The sequence below is a fragment of the Malania oleifera genome, chromosome 4, assembly GCF_029873635.1.
Source record: "Malania oleifera isolate guangnan ecotype guangnan chromosome 4, ASM2987363v1, whole genome shotgun sequence".
In the NCBI taxonomy this organism is placed as follows: Eukaryota; Viridiplantae; Streptophyta; class Magnoliopsida; order Santalales; family Ximeniaceae; genus Malania; species Malania oleifera.
In genome coordinates, this window is record NC_080420.1 from 112677689 (window position 1) to 112697312 (window position 19624).

The following is a 19624-nucleotide window of genomic DNA, read 5'->3' on the forward strand; positions in this document are numbered from 1 at the left end:
CACATACATAATAATATAAAAAGAGAAATCAAAAGAGAAGAAGAAGAAAAAGAAGAAAGCAACAAATTTATGTCGGTATTGTGACTACGTGCACAAAATCCCCGTATAATTCTCACTATATCATCAATGAAAATCACCTTAGGGGTTTTAATTCTTGACTACAAATATGTATATATAGCTCCATGTGAAAACTCTGTAATACTCTTGTATGATAATATAATTACACTATGTCCTAACTCAAAGGAACTATTTTGTACAGCCACTTCACCCCTAACGCACCTCTCTAGGCTTGATTTAATTAGACAAGAAAGGTTTTGCACATCGAGAGAGCTCAGGGGACTTATGAGTTCCTTAGCCCTCTATGCGAAAATGTCCCACTTATAGCAAATTTTAAGTGAATAAGGTTTTATGAATGTGAGTCATAACTCAGCAATTGAATCAATGTGGAGAATCAAATTGATCAAATTTTTTAGATTAATGGAATTACATATTAACTAATCAACTAGTGCCTAACCAATCTAACTATAAATATTTATTGTTATTTTTTTTCAAAAAAAAAAAACAATTGTTAATAATAGACATAACAGTTTGCAAGAGTAACCTAACGTCAAGATGGGTTAGGCTCTTCAACATCATTTCTCATATAATTATAGTGCATGTGTGGTCCTAGTTGGGAGTCAATGCATGGCCTCTGAAGCCTCTTTGAACCTACTCATGTGGCACTAAATTGAGGAGATGAAAATATCATCAGACCATTAATGCATCCTTGATATTCACTAGGTAAACCATAAATGGAGAATCAAATTTAAAACCTTGGAAAAATCAAAGTCCAACTTCACCCTCATCGTTTGGACAAATTTAACCGGATATGTTCCTCTTATCTTTACCCTCTTCAAAATTAATCTACTTTTATACCTTCATCATAAAGATACCTAGTACTAGACATGTCCTTAATATTGAGAATTTTTTTAAAAAAATTCTCAAAACTTAATGCTCTAAATTATATAATGAAAAATAATTCATATCTATTGCACACTCCTTTTCACCCTTCTCACCTTACATACTTATTGCTGACCGCCTTTAAGTCAAACTTGCCTTGAATTTTGAACTTTTAGCATTGGATTCATCATGATTTCCACACCGAAGTATGTGAGCATAACTCCACTCTTTAAATCTTACCCAAACCACCGTGCTTTAACTGATCCTTTTCCACTGTCAAACCCCCACGACTCCCGTCTGTTTCCTCAACTCTCAAATAGAATTTGGACTGATGCACCAAGTCCCCCACCCACCAAAACTAAAACAAAAAGGACTCATCAGATTTTAAAAATGTCCCACCCAAGCTTGTGAGCTAGACTACTCAGAATACCAATTCACCACCCATCCCTCACATGGAGCCCGTGAGAAATAACTCCCTGCCTACCTCACTCCCTCTTCACTAAAACCCACTTAAACCCTTCCCCCAGCTGCCATCTTCCATCTCTCCCAGATCGCAATGGCTTCTCCTCCTCCAACAACAACGCACATTTTCTTTCTCACCCTTTTCCTCCTAACATTTCCCTCCCACCAAACACCCTCCTGGCCAAAAGCCTTTGTCCTTCCACTCTCCAAACATGCTCCATCTCTTCAATACACAACTCTCATCCACCAAGGAACCCCTCCTGTCCCAGTTCACCTTGTCCTCAATCTCAATGCCCAACTCCCATGGGTGGGATGTGGTGCCAACTACAATTCCTCCTCGTACCAGTCACTACATTGCCTCTCACCCCAATGCTCTCTGGCCGAATTCTCCGACACTGGCTATTGCACCAAGCAACACTCATGCTTCAATGACACTTGCATTCTCCTACTGAAAAATGCTTTCAATGGCAAACTCTCCAAGGGAGAGCTCGGCCAGGATGTGCTCCGCCTCCCGTCGACCGACGGCTTCCATCCCGGACCGCCTGTTTCCGTCCCCCGGTTCCTCTTCTCCTGTGCCCCAGACCCAGAGTTTCTTCATGGGCTGGCTAGTGGTGCTAAAGGATTGGTTGGTCTTGGACATGGGCACAATGGGTTACCATCGCAGCTTTCCTCTGCATTCAACTTGACCCGGAAGTTCGCGGTGTGCCTCCCACCTTCAGCCGATACAGATGGGGTCCTCTTCTTCGGAGATGGGCCTTATGTTCTTCTTCCCAATATAGATGTTTCCAAGTTACTCATCTACACTCCCCTCATTGTAAAAAGTCCTTTGAGTTGTTCATATGAGTACGCCATTAGAGTTAAGTCCATCATGATCAATGGGAAAAAGACAAGGACCGTGCTCTTGAACTCATCTTTGTTGTCGGTGGATCAGATCGGGCGCGGCAGAACAAAGATCAGCACAATTGATCCTTACACTGTTTTGGAAACTTCTATATATAATTCTTTTACGAAGTTATATGTTGAAGAGGCCATGGCAGGCGCAGATGTTACAAGAGTGGCGCCCGTAGCGCCATTTGAGGTTTGTTTTAGCGCAAAAACTGCGAATGGAAGTGTGGTTAGGCCAGGCATGCCAGTCATAGATCTTGTGTTCCAGAGTAAAAAAGTGTTTTGGAGAATCTTCGAAACTAATTCGATGGTTGCAGTGCGCGAGGGGGTTTCGTGCTTAGCATTCTTGGATGGAGGCTTGAATCCAAGTGCATCCATCGTTATCGGAGGCTACCAATTGCAGGACAATTTCATACAATTTGATTTGGAGTCATTGAGGTTTGGTTTTACTTCTTCACTGCTGTCGAGGCAGACAAGTTGTGCTAATTTTGACTTTTCAACTGGTGTTTGATTGATCTCCTCTTCTAGTAGAGGAAACAAACCTAGTGTTTTTCTTTCCTCTTCTTTTTTTGGTCAGCACATGTAGGTGGAGAAGACACAATAGATTTCAGCACATGGGATGACAGAAAAGATATCTCAATCATACTTCTTTTGTCCTTGGAAAATGGTTAATTGGCAATTAAAGGAATGGGAAAGAGTAGTTGAGAGCATGAAATGAAGTGGGTTTGAACCAAATTCCCATTTAATTGATCCTGCGGGCCATAATTCTCTTGTGAATTGTCATCCCAATCCAACAGTTCAAACAGGTTTTCTATGTTTCTTCTTGTGCGTAGATTTATTCACTAGCATTGGTCAATTTGGGTAGGAAAGGGGAGAGGTGGAATGAGTAAACACCAAAATTAACCATGGGAGTTTCCATAATTGCTCAAAACTCATTTTGGGTTCACCATCAATGGCCCACTGGATCCCTCTGTGAGAATTCAGCACATGTAATTAAACACCACTGTCAACTCTAAAGCAATTATGCATTTGATCCCCATTAGACACCCAAATTCTTCAGTGTGTTGGGATATGTGTGCATCAAGGCACATTGGCACATCGCCACCATCCATTTAATAAACTTTACCACTAAAAGATACGTGTGGAACTCGAGAAATGGGCATGGCTCATACACTTTATACAAGAATTTTCTCTCAAGATCGAGCTACTAGTTTGTTTATACTGTGTTAGATTAGATGTGAAATTGCAAAAACCAGATCTAGGATTTAGGAATATGCATCTTGACGGTGGACATATCATATGCAGTTGGTCTGCATTTACAATTCTATCTACCAAATAGTGCCTTATTGGGTGGACCAAAAATAGAAAATTAAGAGGAAGGGATTCATTTGAGATTTCTAATATCAATTGGTGACCTTACGAGATGGTTCTAAAGAAAATGAGAATTGACATTAACCAGTTAAGGAATAAGTTGACAAATATGTGTACTCAGCGATATAAATACAGGCATGTGGCCTAGTGGGCAACTTGAAGTAACAATTAAAAGGTCATATTATTGGAAGAGTAGCTATTGCTACTATGAAAAAGAAAAAAAGGCAGCTGGTGCATAAAGTTTTTGCGTATATAGGACCCAAAAAAGAGGCGAATCACGATGGGTTTATGATATGTAGCCTTACCTTACATTTTTGTAAAAGATCGTTTCCATATCTCGAACTCATGACCTCCAAATCACGATGAAAAAGAAAATAGAAAAAAAAATGTTCAACTAAAAAAATCAGCAATTAACACCAATAGCAACCATGATGCCTATGAACAACTCTACCATCTCTTTCATGTCATTCCCCAATCCATATTTTCTACTTAGTATTAACTTTATCTCTATGCATTTTGCCTATGGAAGAAGTGAATGAATGTAGTCCCCCAAGTTAAGTCGTAGCAAGTCAAAATTTCTTAAGGCCCTATTAGAACTCAGAAAATATTAAAGAAAGGAAAGGAAAATATCAAGAAATCCATATTTTCATATTTGGTTATCAAGGAAAATAAATAAATATATATATATATATACCAAATTTATGAATAACATTTTGATTTTACACATAATTATTATTTAGTTTTTCTTAATTTTCAATCATATTAAAACAAACTTTCATTTTTGATAGTATTTAATAAAGACACACTTTAGACTAAGTGTCAGGCAAAGTCCTTCCATAGAAAAAAAGAAGGAAGACATGCATAAAGTCCCTTACGCTTCAGTCGTGGATAGTTTGATGTATGCAATGATGTGCACAAGGCCTGACTTAGCCTATTATGTTGGTACAGTCAGCCGATTTCTTTCTTACCTAGGTAGAGAGCATTGGAATACAGTGAAGTGGACTATGAGATATCTTTGGGGTACGTCCAACTTGAAACTTTGTTTTGGCAATGAGAAACATGTTCTAGTTGGATATACAGATTCTGATATAGTTGGAGATATTGACTCCAGAAAATCTACTTTGGGTTACTTGATCACTTCTGTAGGGGGAAATGTGGTTTGATAATGCAGATTGCAAAAATGTGTTGCATTGTCCACTACTAAATCAGAGTTTATTGCAGTGACCGAAGCATGCAAGGAATTGATTTGAATTAAGAGATTTATGCAAGAACTTGGCTTTACATAGGAGAGGTATGTGTTATTTTGTGATAGCTAAAGTGCTATTCATCTGGGTAAAAATTCAACCTTTCATGTTAGGTCTAAACATATTGATGTAAGGTATCATTGGATATGAGATGTTTTAGATGATAAATTGCTACAACTCGAGAAAATTCATGTTGATGATAATGATGCTTATATGTTAACTAAAGTCTTATCAAGAGGAAAGTTTGAAGCTTGTTGCTTGATCGTCGAGATGGCGAGCACCTCCACATAATTGGGAGGGAGAGATTTGTTGGGTTTGGGTATCCTTCCTATGTGGTGAAACCCATTCAACCCTTTAGCCCATTTTCTTTGGGCTCTTTTTTGGGATTTTTTTTTTGGAGGCCTTTTTACACCTCTATAAGTAGAAAAAATTAGGGTTGGTCGTTCTAATTTCAATTAGAAAATTCTGAAAGTGTGTGCGGGCAAAAGGAGGTAGACCACGTTAAAAAAAATCTAGTTTTTGTCACAATGTGCAGTTTTGATCAATTGACAATTGGAAGGTCATCTGTGGTCCGATCGAGTCTATATTTTTTCAGTAGATAGAGGACTCATATAATCCAATTTTGAATGGTTGGATTGGTCATTAAAGCTATGTAGCTTCAGATATTGACTTTCCAACATTAAGCATGTTGAGAAAATCTGGGTTTTTTGTTATAGTGCGCAACTTTGATCAATCAATGATTGGAGAGCCATCCGTGGTCCGATCGAGCTTATTTTTTGTCAATAGATATAGGATTCATAGGCTCTAATTTTAAATGGTCGGATTGGTCATCCATGCACTGTAGCATCAGATATAGGGTTTGAACGGTAACACCATTTTTTAGTGAAATTCTCAACTTTCCCTCTTTGATTTTTTAAGATCTCTTGTTGCTAGTTAAAAATAGAGTTATGTACTCATTGTGATAACTTAAAATTGATATCTTTACTTACTCTTTGATCATAGTGAAGTCTTTTGAGTGGACTTTTAAGTGCTGTGGTTTAATCACACGAGAAACACAATTTTACGTGAAAAACCCTTTCAAATCAAAGGGTAAAAATCACGAGACTTAAGAGTCTGCTCAAAAGACTTTACTATCATCAAAGTGTTGGTACAAGGTCTCAATTTTCAGCTATCATAATGAGTGCATAACTCTATTTTTAGCTAACAATAGGAGATTTTAAAAACAAAGAGGGAAAGTTAAGAATTTCACCAAAAAAACGTTGTTACTGTTCAAACTTGATATGTGATGCAACAGTACTTGGACAACCAATCCGACCATTCCAAATCAGCGTCTATGAGTCCTCTATCTATGACAAAAAATCAGCTTGATCGGATTACAAATGACCCTCTAATTGTTTGATTGATCAAAACTACGCACTATAACAAAAACCCAAATTTTCTCAACATGCTTACTGTTCAAAAGCCGATATCTTAAGCTACAAAGCTTGGATGACAAATTGACTGTTCAAAATCAGCGTCTATGAGTCCTCTATCTATTGACAATAAAATCAGCTCAGTTGAACTACGGATGACCCTCCAATAGTCGGTTGATCAAAACTGCACACTGTAGCAAAAACCAGTTTTTTTTTTCTCAACGTGGTATGCCTCCTTTTTCCCACTCAATCTTTCTGAATTTTCTGATTGAATCAGCATGGCCAACCCTAATTTCTTCTACTTATAGAGGTGTAAAAAGGCCTCCAAAAAAAGTCTAACAAAGAGCCAAAGAAAATGGGCTAAAAATTTGAATGAGTTTCTCCACATAAGAGTGATACCCAAACCCAACAAAGGAAAATATGAGAGAAAATGAGTCTCATCCTTATCTTCATTTCCTACCCTTTTCTTAACTGTCACGACCTGCTCATTTTTCACATATTTTTTTTTTAACATTATATTATCAACATTATAAGATCATTACTGCATATCCCACAATCCAGCTCAGCAGATCACCATCCACCTGGACCCGTGAGTACTAGGGATATAACAAAACATACAGCAGAAGCCTACCCAGCAGAAAGTATAAAATTATATACAACTCATCATAATGTGCCCAAAACATATCAGAGTACTATAAACACTAACTCTCAGTATATACATCCCAAAAATAAGTCTAGGGACAATTTCCACAAAAATCCTATCCCTACCAAAAGCTTACCCTTCAAAAAAGGCAGATAATCCACACTATGTCAGCGGGGCTTTTCCCGCTCTCCTATCTGGGGCTCTTGAAAAGTTAATGAAGTTTAGGAGTGAGACACCTCTCAGTAAGGGAAATAAACTAATACTAGTGTGTGGCAACATGAGTAATCCGTGTTCTACATATAACATACATATCATATCCAATACTGTTTAACAAATATGGGAAAACATACATATATCGAAATCATGGCAGAACATACTGCATTTCATAACATAACTCATCTCATATCATAATAATAACATAAAAACATCCTGGTAGGTTAGCTGGTTGTTGTCATGTATTATCCCCACATGACTGGGTTGTGTGGCCCGAAGGCGGGACCTGATAATGGTTGGCCGACCATTGCCAAGTCAATAGTATAGTCTGTAGGTCCGATGGGTCTACCCAGACTGGTCCGTACACCAGGGGCGATAACGGCACACTCTTCAAACATAACCACATTGACCATCCAATCTCACACCACTTCGTACAGTGGCGTTAACACAAATATCATGATCAAGAGGACCATGGACACATAGCAATGGTACCGTGCAAGTGCTAGCCTAAACCAAGCCAACCAGGTTTTGATAACATATACATATACTAAAATTGTGATACAGAGATATATCATATCTTTCATTTTTCACATTAATCATATCATTTTACATGTATAAGTGTATCATGAAAATCATCGGCCCGTACGCCAGTATTACACATTATATCGTAGCTCGGCCCGTACACCAGCTACACATAGCACAGCCCGTACGCTGGCAAATCACATCACATCGCACGGCTCGTACGTCAACAAATCTCATCACATAGCACGGCCTGTACGCCGGCAACTCACATCACATGGCACAACCCGTACGCCGGCAAATCACACAAAATCTCATCATAAAAATCTTAGCCCATATGCCGGTTTTCCATCATAAAACCATATCACCACATTCCCAGAACAACAGTATATCACACTCATTACTACTCATGCACACTAAACCAGTTTTCCACGTATACAACATATCATTATTTTCAACAGGGTTTTCTCAACTATAAAACATATACATAAACATATATATTTTCCTGTAAATGAGTGTTATAAATATATACATACATATTTCAAAAAGAACTAGCTTAGTTTATCCCCTTACTTGATTCCTGAATAACCCCTAAGAAAATCTTCCCCGCCCCCCGCAGGGTTCCTAAATCAACACCTTGAAAATGAAAACTCAAAGAATTAAACTCTAGTATTTCAACGTGTATAACATTTCTTATAACTGCCATTAAGTCAAATTTGGCTTAAAAGTCTCCCCTCAACTTAGGGATGATTCCCAACATTTCCAACCAACACTTCTAGAAACGAAAAACTCCCAATATTAAACTTCAGTATTTTAACATATAAAACACTTTTCTCAACTATCACAAATCCAAAAATTGAGTAAAAAGGCTTACCCTAGATTTGGGATGGAATCCAACTTCACTTCCTTAACGATTCGCCCCGGAAGACTTGTGGAGAACTCCGCCAGGATCGTTGTGGTAGCTTCAGATCGTCAATCTAACGACTGGTGGGGCCAGAAACGTAGAGAGAAGGGAGAGAGAACTGTAGAGAGAGAGAGAGAGAGAGAGAGAGAGAGAGAGAGAGGAGAGAGAGAGAGAGATTTCTTAAAAAAAAACATTTCTCCTGGATTTTCATATATATATATATATATATATATATATATAAAACAGGATTTCGTCGACAAGCCTGACCTTCGTCGACGAGTCCTTCACAAATTTCGCCGATGAGGCCCTGTGTTCGTCAACGAAATTCAGGCTGCCTCTGAACCTCTCTCGGTATTTTCTCGTCAACAAAGCCCTGTGTTCGTCGACGAATTCTCTTAAGCCTTCGTCAAAGAAGTCTACGACTTCCTTCTGTTTCCGGTTTCCATTTCTTTTTCCTTATTATTTAAATTTCATTTTAAAATCGGGTCATTACCTTTCTTTCCTTTACTCAAGTAAAATCCTTAATCCAAATAGATCCTAAAAGAAAAGAAAGAGAGAAGGATAAATGATTGACAACCAACTATTTTGTGGAGTCACATATAATGTTTACATCTAGGCTATGGTAAATTTAATTTAATTTCATATATGAAAAAATCTATGCATGTTTGAGTATGAACACTTGCAAATCTCTATGCTTTTTATTAAGTGAGTTAGGTCAAATTAAGTTAATGTTGTGATATGTGGCTCACATACTGAGTGGAAGGAGGTGTTTTTCAAATTTCTTCCTTTAATTATTGTTGTGGCTTTTGGTTCCCATATTGGTAGCAGCCGTTTAAGAATTTTTCGAATCATCTCATAGGTGGTGTATGTCTTTCCTAGCGCATTGAGGGAGTTTATAATATAGGTGAACCTAATATGCATATTAGTGATTGATTCATCCGGATTCATTTTGAAAGTTTTGTATTCACTAGTTAGCATATTGATCCTATTATCTCTAACATCTACCGTTCCTTCATAGGTTACCTCTAACTTATCCCAAATTTCTTTGACTGTTTTGCAGACCATGACTGTAATGACCCGAAGAATAATGGTATTTAAATAATAAAAATAAAGGGAATTGGAAACAGGATCAGAAGGAGGCAGTCGACTTCATTGACGAACGCTTCGCATTCGTTGATGAAGTTGCATTTTGGATGAGATAACCTCAAGAAATTCTCTAGGCCTCGTCGACAAACACAGGGGATTCGTCGACGAGGGTATTAGAGGAGCTCTTCGACGAGGACATAATTCGTCGACGAGAAAATACCAAGTAAGGGTTTGAGGGGTTCTGAATTTCATCGACGAGGAGAGATTTCGTCGACGAATCTTCTTCATGACCTCGTCAATGAGATGACGTGACTCGTCAACAAAGGCCACAGTATAAATAGGCCTAAAATTCATTTTTGGCTGAAAACCTGCGCAAGTATTCCTCCTACTCTCTCCTCTATGCCTCTCCTACCTTCTCTCTACAATATCGAACCGGATTCTTGTCATTTTGATGATCTGAAGCCACCACGACGCTCTTGGGAAAGTTCTCTGCAAGTCTGCAGGAGTGGATCATCGGTGGGGCTGAGTTGGAAACCATCCCAAATCCAAAGTGAGGTTTTCTACTCAATATTTGGATTTTTGACAGTTGTAGAAAGTGTTGAATACGTAAAAATATTGAACTTTAGTTCTGGAGAATGTTGTTTCCAGGGTGTTGAGTAGTGAACCCCGCGGGTGCGGGACAAATTTTCTTAGAGGCTTTTCAGGACTCAGGTAAGGGGATAAACTAAGCTAGTATTTTTATGAAAATTTTGTACAATATTATAGCATTTGATTTTAGGAAAATAAATATATTTATATATGATTTATATTTGGGAAAATACTATTCAAAATGATGGTACGTTATATATGCGAAAAACCTGTTTAGTGTGGTATGAGTAGGAATTGTTATGAAATACTGTTTTCTGGGAATGTATTAATGATATGGATTTTTATAATAGAAAACCAGCATATGCGCCGAGATTTTTATATGTTTTTTCGGAGTATGGGTCGTGCTATGTGTATGATTTGCCAGCGTACGGGCTGAGCTATGGTTATATTTTGCTGGCGTACGGACCATGCAATGGATGTGATTTTCCAGCGTACGGGCTGAGTTATGTATATGATTTGCCGGCGCACGGCTATGGAAATGATTTGTCAGCATATAGATTATGCTATGATATGATTTTCCAGCGTATGGGTTGAACTATGGTAAAATGTGAAATACCGACGTACGGCCCGGTGATTTTCATGATATACGTATTTATATGCAAAATGATATGATTGATTTGATAATTAATGATATCACATATCCATGTATCACAGTTTCAGTATATGTTATATGATATCAGAACCTGGTTGGCTTGATCTAGGCTAGCACTTGCACGGTACTGTTGCTATGTGTCCACAGTCATCATGATCTCATATTTGTGTTAACGCCACTGTACGGAGTGGTGTGAGATTGGATGGTCGATGTGGTTTTTAAGAAGAGTGTGAGTGCCCCTGGTGTACGGACCAGGTCTGGCAGACCCATCAAACTTACAGACTGTATTTTTGACTTGGCAGTGGTCGGCCAACCATTGTCAGGTTCTGCCTTCGGGCCACACAACCCAGTTATGTGGGAGTAATACATAACAACAACCAACTAACCTACCAGGATTGTTTTCGTATTATTATTTATATGAGATGAACTATGCTATGGAAACCATTATGTTCTGCTATGTTTGATTACATATGTTTTCCCAGAAATGATGTATATATAATTTTACTAGTTATGTTTATGATTATATGTATATCACAGAAATGCTCATGTTGGCACACACTAGTGTTAGTTTATTTCCTTACTGAGAGGTGTCTCACCTCAAATTTTATAAGCATTTCAGAAGCCCCTAATAAGAAAGCGGGTAAAGCCCCGCTGATCTAGTACGGTTGTTCTGCCCTTCCAGAAGGGTAAGTGTTTTAAGTTTATTTAATATCCAATCCATGTAGTGTATATGATTTAGAAATTTAAAACATCCACGCAGTAAATATATGTGCTAAAAATAAATAGCAAGGGAAAAAGAGAGTGAGACCATGATTTTTCCAAGATTCGGCTTATCCCCAGTCTATGTCTTCGCCTTTGGCAAACCACCAAAGGATCCACAAAATTAGTTCCTTTGTCGTGTGGAATAACACCATTTACACACTCCTTCAGTAGGCTAGAGCCCGCCTCTCCAAGTGATATCCCCTCACTCGGTCACTCCTTCAATTAGGCTAGAGCTCGCCTCTCTAAGCGATATCCCACACTTAGCCAACAATCCAAATAACCTTGAACCGTCAATATCTACAAGATACAAATCAAATAGATGTACAAAGAATGCTCTCAAATATAGCTGATTAGTACAATTGAAAACTAATATACTTCAATGTAAATCAAATATGAAATTCAAATTAAAACTCAAAAAGCTTATCACTGTATGGTTCTTTCAATGGATGGAAGATTTCAGAATTGTAGCACAAGATTGGTGATTTAGAATCAGCAAAACCTCAATAAATTTCGTGCACAAGATGAGAGTGAGAAAGCCCTTGAAAGTTTGAGAACAATTGAGAGAGTTTGATTGTTGAATTTGATTCTTGGTGTTTTAGTTAATTGATCTTGGGTGTATTTATAGATTTAGAAAATTATCTATTTTGTTCCCCAAGTTTACTTGGAGTAGTGTCCAAGTTTTGAACAAATTTGAGCCCCAAGTAAATGATTTTTAAAAAATATGTAAATTTTAAAATTTGCCGCGTGGCAGTAGCCTGAGGGGTTGTTGTCAGTCGCCTGTCAATGTATTACACTAATAAAATACACAGGAAGTAGGGTGGCAATCACCTATCACCTTGGGGTCAGGCGCCTGTCACTGAGATTCCCTGTTTTAAAAAAATTGGATAGAAGGGTGACTGTAGCCTGATGAAACCTTGTCAGACTTCTTATTTTGCAACGTCAGACGCTTCTTAAGACCCAGACAGTAGCCTGACGACCTTCTATTAGTACATTTTAAAAGCCTTTAAAGTGGCAGCTTACTGACCATGTGTAGTTAGGCGCTTGTCAAGTAAAAATTTTGACTTTTAAAATATTTTTGTATTCTCTCTCTTTGCTTCTTAATTCTTGGAATATTAATTTGTTTTCTTTTAAAACTATGTTCCAAGTTTAAAATTAAGGTCTCTTAGTCTCTTTTTCCTAATGAGCTTCAAAATGAAATTTCATAATTTAAAAATACTCGAAGTACTTACAATACGTCTCCTATTGACTCTCTTTATTTCTTTGATTTCTCTTTGTTGTTGAGCTTCAATGATCCTTTGAGCTTTCATTCTTGAAGCTTTGTCTTTAATATCAATGCTCTCATGATCTTCAAGCTTTATCTTTGAACTCATGCTTTAAATAATCCATGCTAAGCTTTCATTTGATTTTCTTTCTTTGGAATACAAGCTTTGAGTTCCTGAATTTTCAATATTGATCACTTGAGTTGATATGAGCTTTCAATGTTCTTGTGATCTTTAAGTCTTTCCATGTTGGTCTCTTGAGCTTTCTGAATTGATCGCTTGAGTTCATGAAGTATGCTTTTGTTTCAATATCTGAAATATCACAACTTTGAAGAATATTAGATAACCTTACTTTGTTATCATCAAAATCAAGAGTCATAAGCCTTGTTTAGGTCGACACATATAATAACAGTTATTAGACCAGCATCGAGATGACACCATATGAAACCTTGTATGGTCGCTGGTGTCGATCTCCATTGTACTGGGATGAGGTAGGCGAGTGACAGGTGTTGGGTCCAGAATTAGTTTAGTAGACCTCTGCAAAGGTCGAACTTATCAGGGAAAAGATAAAAGTAGTCCAAAGTCGACAGAAGAACTATGCAGATACTTGCCGACGGGAAATAGAGTTCGAGATTAGGGATGTGGAATTCTTGAGGATTCCTCCGATGAAGGGAGTGATGAGGTTGGGGAAGAAAGGCAAGCTGAGCCCTTGATACATCGGGCTGTTTGAGATCCTAGAAAGGATAAGTCCAGTTGCTTATTGAATGGCGTTACCCCCAGCACTATCTATAGTTCATAACGTGTTTCACGTATCAGTGCTGAGGAAGTATGTGCCAGACCCTTCGAATGTGCTAAGTTATGAACTTCTGGAGATCGGGGATGCATTAGTGTAACGCCCTAAATCCGCCACATGGGGCCCGATGCATTAAGAGACCGACTCGAGTCTCTGATACCATTCACACAGTGAAAATAATAAATAACCTCAAAGGAAAATACCACAATGCTATATTTACATACATTGATCCATAATAATTACAACCTAATCCTTCATACTACAAATTCAGAATTAATACATATTAAGCAGAAACTAAGTACATATCTTATTTGCTATATATAACTCACAAAACTACCCCGCCCTAGAGCTATCTAAGCTCGATCACCTGAATAACCTGAAAATATTTAACATATGTCGGGGTGAGACACCTTTCAATAAGGAAGAAATAGTTTATAATAGTGTGTGACTGAAGTGTTTATAATACAATTAAAATTTCATTCTAAAATGTACACACAGTCCAGAAGTAACCTAGATGTCATACTCATAATCTCACAAAATCAACATCGTCATCCTCCTTTCTCATATTCACAACCATCAATATTTTATTGTTAATTTTCCAAGAATAAGGAAATCTACCCCCCCCCCTATACAAGTAGGTTCCCTCTGCTCTAGTGCTAATACCAGGGCACTCACCTTCCTCAGTAAGCCCTCAGGTTGTGTATTTAGGTAAAGACACCGAGAATGGGGGAAGATCACTCGCCCATACAAGTGGTTTCCCTCTACCCTAGTATCCATGAATAACTATCAGGGTACTCGCCTTCCTCAGCAAGCTCTCGAGTGGAAATAATCTACTTTATCCAAAATACTTAATTAAAGTCACACCCATATCACTACCAAAAATATCACAAAGTCCCACATAGGATAATCAATGTAGCTATTAACCATACCCACACAGGGTCCGCAATTATGCAAAAACAACGTCCACTAAGGACTAATCAACCACATCGCATATATGCCCACATAGGACTATTCATCACACAGCATCAGTGTCCACACAGGACTGGTCCACATAGGACTATTCATCACACAACATCAGTGTCCACACAGGACTAATCAACACACAGTATTAGTGTCCACATAGAACTGGTCCACACAGGACTAATCAAACACACAGGTGACAAACAAACATCCCGTTCATGGTAAATAGGTAAACAATCTCCTCATACCACTGCCAATGTTTACCTCCCAGTATAAACGCCCATATAACGACCTCCTCATACCACTGCCAACGTTATATGACGGTTATACCAGGTACAATATAACGACCTCCTCATACCACTGCCAACGTTATATCGTCATTTACATGAACCACACCACAAATCAATAACACACCTAACTAATCAACCATGTCCACACAATTACCATAGTATACTCAACCATCAAATATTTTCAGCCAAACAAAGTTCACAATCCAACCAGTATATTCAACCAAACAAGATTTATAGCCAAAAAACATTCACAATCTCAATGAGTTCATCATTCCACTATACTCATAATCATTTAATTGTCAAAATGGTCTCAACCACACAATTTTTTCCAATTTAATACATATATATTTAAAATAGTATTTTCAATACCAGCATGTTACAGAAAACTATACTTGTATATGTAGAAATTTTTACCCAAAAATTAGTCATTTGAAACTATTGAAAAGCTATTATAAAATATTTCCCCTTACCTAATTCCCGAAAAGCCCTTTAAAATGATCACTCCAGCACCCGCAGGGTTCCCCGCTCAACACCCTGAAATCCACATTCTCCAGAACAAAACTTCAGTATTTCTTCGCATATAATATTTCCTTCAACTAGGGTAAAGCCAAATTTTACATTAAAAGCTTTACCTTAATTTTGGGATGGATTCCCAACTAACTCCACCGACGATCCACTCTAGTAGATTCGTAGAGAACTCTCCTAGGAGCGTCGTGGTAGCTTCAGATTGTCGAACCGGTGGAAATCTGGCCCGAAATCGAAGAGAGAAGGTGGTAGGGCCAAAATTCTAGAGAGAGAGAGAAGACATGCAAAAGAATTCTCATTGGAATGAAAGAACCCACTATTTATACACAGGGATTCATCGATGAGACATGTCGATTCGTTGACGAGTCTTGTACACAATTCATCGACGAAACAGCCAACTCGTCAACGAATTTCAGTCTATTAAAACCCCTTTCGGTAATTCCTCGTCAACGAGGCACGTCAATTCGTTGACGAGGTTAGAAGAACATTCGTTGACGAGTCCGGTCTATTCGTCGACGAATGTCTACTGCCTCCCATTTTCCGAATTTATTCTTTCTTCCCTTATCTTCCTTATAATTTCAAAATAGTTTAAAATTTCTCGGGTTGTTACAGTTAGCATATGAGGAAGTATTGGTTCAGATTCTAGATCAGAAAGTGCAGAAGCTGTGTACTAAGGAAATATCATTAGTGAAAGTGTTGTGGTAGAACCACGCAGTAGAGGAGACTTCTTGGGAGTTAAAGACAGAGATACGCCAGAAATACCCACAGCTTTTTAGAGAGGTTTAGCTCCCAACAGGCAAGGTAGGTTGTATAGTTTTTATTTTATTTTCAGGTGTCAGGGGGAGAGTTTAGTATGAGATTGTAATCTCCCGAGACTTTATGTTGTAACCACAGTATTTCTCTATCATAAGTGAGGGTATGTAATAAACTTGGGCCAGAGCCGCTATGTGGGTGGTTGCTGACTCTTCTATGGAGTTGAGTTGTGAGTTTAGAGAATGTTAGTAACAGTTAGCAAATTTTGAGAACGAATTTCTTATGAGGAGGGGAGATCGTAAGAACCCGAACTCGGAAAATAGAAGAAAATAAATATAAAACAGGGGAATGAAGGAAAATAAAAGAAAAAGAAGTAATTTTGGTAGGTCGAGCCCAAACCGGTGACGTTTTTGCAAGCTGGAAGAAAACCGATGCCGGTTTTGGGTCTATTGGGCAAGTCAACCACAAAATCAGCGACGATTGTGTGGAAATAGGGAAACCGGCGTCGATTTTCTCCTGGCTTGCTCACCTATAAATAGAAGTGGGCTCATTTTTTTTAGAAATTCAAAATCCTCCTCTTTTGAGTTTTGCTAGGGTTTCGGGTTTCTTGCGTCAAAAGGCTCATACAGGCTCCCTCGTGCTCCCGGATCATTCTCTTTTTTTCGGCTCTTCGGATCTTGTAGTTTCACTGGTTCGAAAAGCTAGGGTTTTGAGTTTTTGGTCTGTTTTGGTTTTCATTTCGAAAATAGGTAAGGGGATTAAGTTAATGCAGTATTTTAATGATTTTGAACCCATGGAAATATGATTTAAGTATGTATAATTATGTTTTCAGTTATCCTTTCGAAAACTGACCGTTCAGAATGAGTTTTTTCAAACTTAGGATATATGATATGATATTTTGAGTAGAAATGAATGGTGGAAAGTTTGGTTTGATCCTACAAACCATTTATACAGTGATCCTCTTGGTTGCCTACGGACTATATTTTAAATATGGAAAATTGTGTGATAGGTGAATACTATTTTGAGAGTTATGGAAATACCAGACATGAGAATGGTTGTGAAATACTGAACTGTTTAAGAAATGTATTGGAACTGTTGAGAAATGTAGGGATTTTTATGAGAGGGCCGAGTTTTACCAGACGGCCAAGGGCTAGAGTTTTATTCAGCAGTTGAGAGCCGAGTTATAATAGAGGGCCGAGGCTTGAGTTTGTATTAAATGGCGTGAGGCCGAGGTTTATAAAATGACAGACTTTATGTGAAATGAGTTTAAAGTACATATTTAATTACTTAAATTGCATGATATGCTCTGGGAACCCCGAGGACCTAGTTGTTATGAGCACGGTACCATTGCTAGAGAGAGTTTCACCAATTGACTGTGTGTGCCCAAACTTTACTCAAGAGTGGTGCTAGGTGGTCCAACCAACTAACCCAAGTAGAGGTGTTACCTTCCCTGGAAGTACGTACCAGGAAGTGGTAAGACAATGGGACCCACAAGCGAGCTTGTGGATGTAAAGACCCGAAAAATTAAAATGATTAAAATAATTAGAAAAATAAATAAATAAAATAACAGATAAATAAATAAAAGGAATGGCGTGGGAAAAAGAAGAAAAAAATTAAAATTAAAGAAATTAAATTAAATTAAGATGAATTAAATAATTAAATAATTAGTTATTAAATTAAAAAATTTTACATTGGATTTAAAAAAAAAAACTAATTAGAATGATATATATAAGTAAGTTATTATAATATATATATATATATATATATATATAAAGTAAAGTTAAAGAAAGAAGAAAGAAGAAGAAGAGGAAGTCTGAGGAAGCATGCAACCCCCCCCCCGCCTGAAATTTTATCTTTCCTGCATGCAGCGTGCTCCACGTCCATCTCCGTCTCTTTTTCTCTCAATTTCTCGATGAGTTTGTGATGGATCGAGAAACGAAAGGTGTTGTTGGATTCTTGGTTCCGTTGCCGACATTTCTACTGAACAAATTTTTCATGGAAATGACTTAAGCATTGCTCTTGGGGAAAGGTAATTTTTCCTCATTTTCTCAATTTCACAGTTAATTTGCCGTTAAATCAACGATCGGGTACCACCACGTGGTCTTAGTCGCGATTGCCGTCATTTTGATGTGGATAAACTTTCAATTGGAGTTTTTTAGACCCTACTCCAAAACGAGAGTGAGATTTGGGAATTTAGCTAAATTTAAGGGGATAATTATTTATTGGGTATTTAATGGCCTAGGAAGTATTAAATAAATATTTTATTTAGGATTAATTTAATGGAATTAGGATTTTTGATTCAGGATCCGGGTGAGCGCCGCAAGTATTTTTTGGAGTCACTGTTGGTGTAGTTTAAGAAATCAGGTAAGAGGAAAAATATATATTAAATCAGAATTTTTATGAATTTAATGGAAAAATAAATTGTATTATATGTACGTGTATATGTTCAGTATGGGTAAAATGCCAACTGTTTAAATTATATATTTTTTGAGTTTAGGGTTGTTTATTAGATATGTATATGCGAAAATGAACTGATGAAAATGGGAAATATTTTCAGGATAATTATGTAAGAAATGAAAGGTATTTTCAGTATATAAACATTAAATGTTGGTTGACTTATTTTACAGGCAGTGTATGAATTTTATTGTTAAATTATGTGGCATGAGTAAATAGAATGCTGTGTGGAAATATATGTTAAATGTATGAGATGTAGGTTAAGTAAGTAATGCATTGTAAATAAAACATGACATGGACTATGTTGCTTGTGTGTGTTAATGCAACCATGTAAACAGCTGAAATATGCTGAGTAAACAGCTGAAATATGTTGGGTAAAACAGCTAAAAGTGGCTGGATAAATGTGTAACAGCTGAAAGTAGCTGGGTAAATTTGTAACAGCTGAAAGTGGCTGGGTAAATTTGTAACAGTTGAAAGTGGCTGGGTAAATGTGCCACAGTTGAAAGTGGCTGGGTAAATGTGTCACATCTAAAAGTGACTGGGTAAATGTGAAACAGCTGAAAGTGGCTGAGCAAATGTATGACAGCTGAAAAATGCTGGGTAAAATAGTTGAAAGATGCTGGGTATGAAATGAAAAGGGAAATGAATGAAATGGAAATGAAATGTGAAATGTGAACAATGTAAAATGGGAAAGAGTCACTTAAAGTGAAATGCAATCCAATGTTAAGTTATGAATATGAACAGATGTGTATGATTGAATAATGATAGAAAGAATGATGTATTATGATATTAGAAGTATGTGTGTACGTAGAACATGTTACGATTGGGCGAGGCGTACCTTTCGCCTGAGGGCTTGCTGAGTAAGGCGAGTGCACTAGTAGCTACAGATGTGGCAGTAGCCACATAACAT

At 37.6% G+C, this 19624-nt stretch overlaps 1 protein-coding gene across 1 annotated transcript; it reads left to right on the forward strand.

Annotated features, from left to right (window-relative positions):
* Window positions 1-1467: 1467 nt before the first annotated feature.
* Window positions 1468-2974, forward strand: LOC131153482 (probable aspartic proteinase GIP2). The gene has a single exon (XM_058105820.1). The coding sequence runs from the start codon at window positions 1496-1498 to the stop codon at window positions 2795-2797; it is 1302 nt and encodes a 433-aa protein (XP_057961803.1). The 5' UTR covers window positions 1468-1495; the 3' UTR covers window positions 2798-2974.
* Window positions 2975-19624: the final 16650 nt, after the last annotated feature.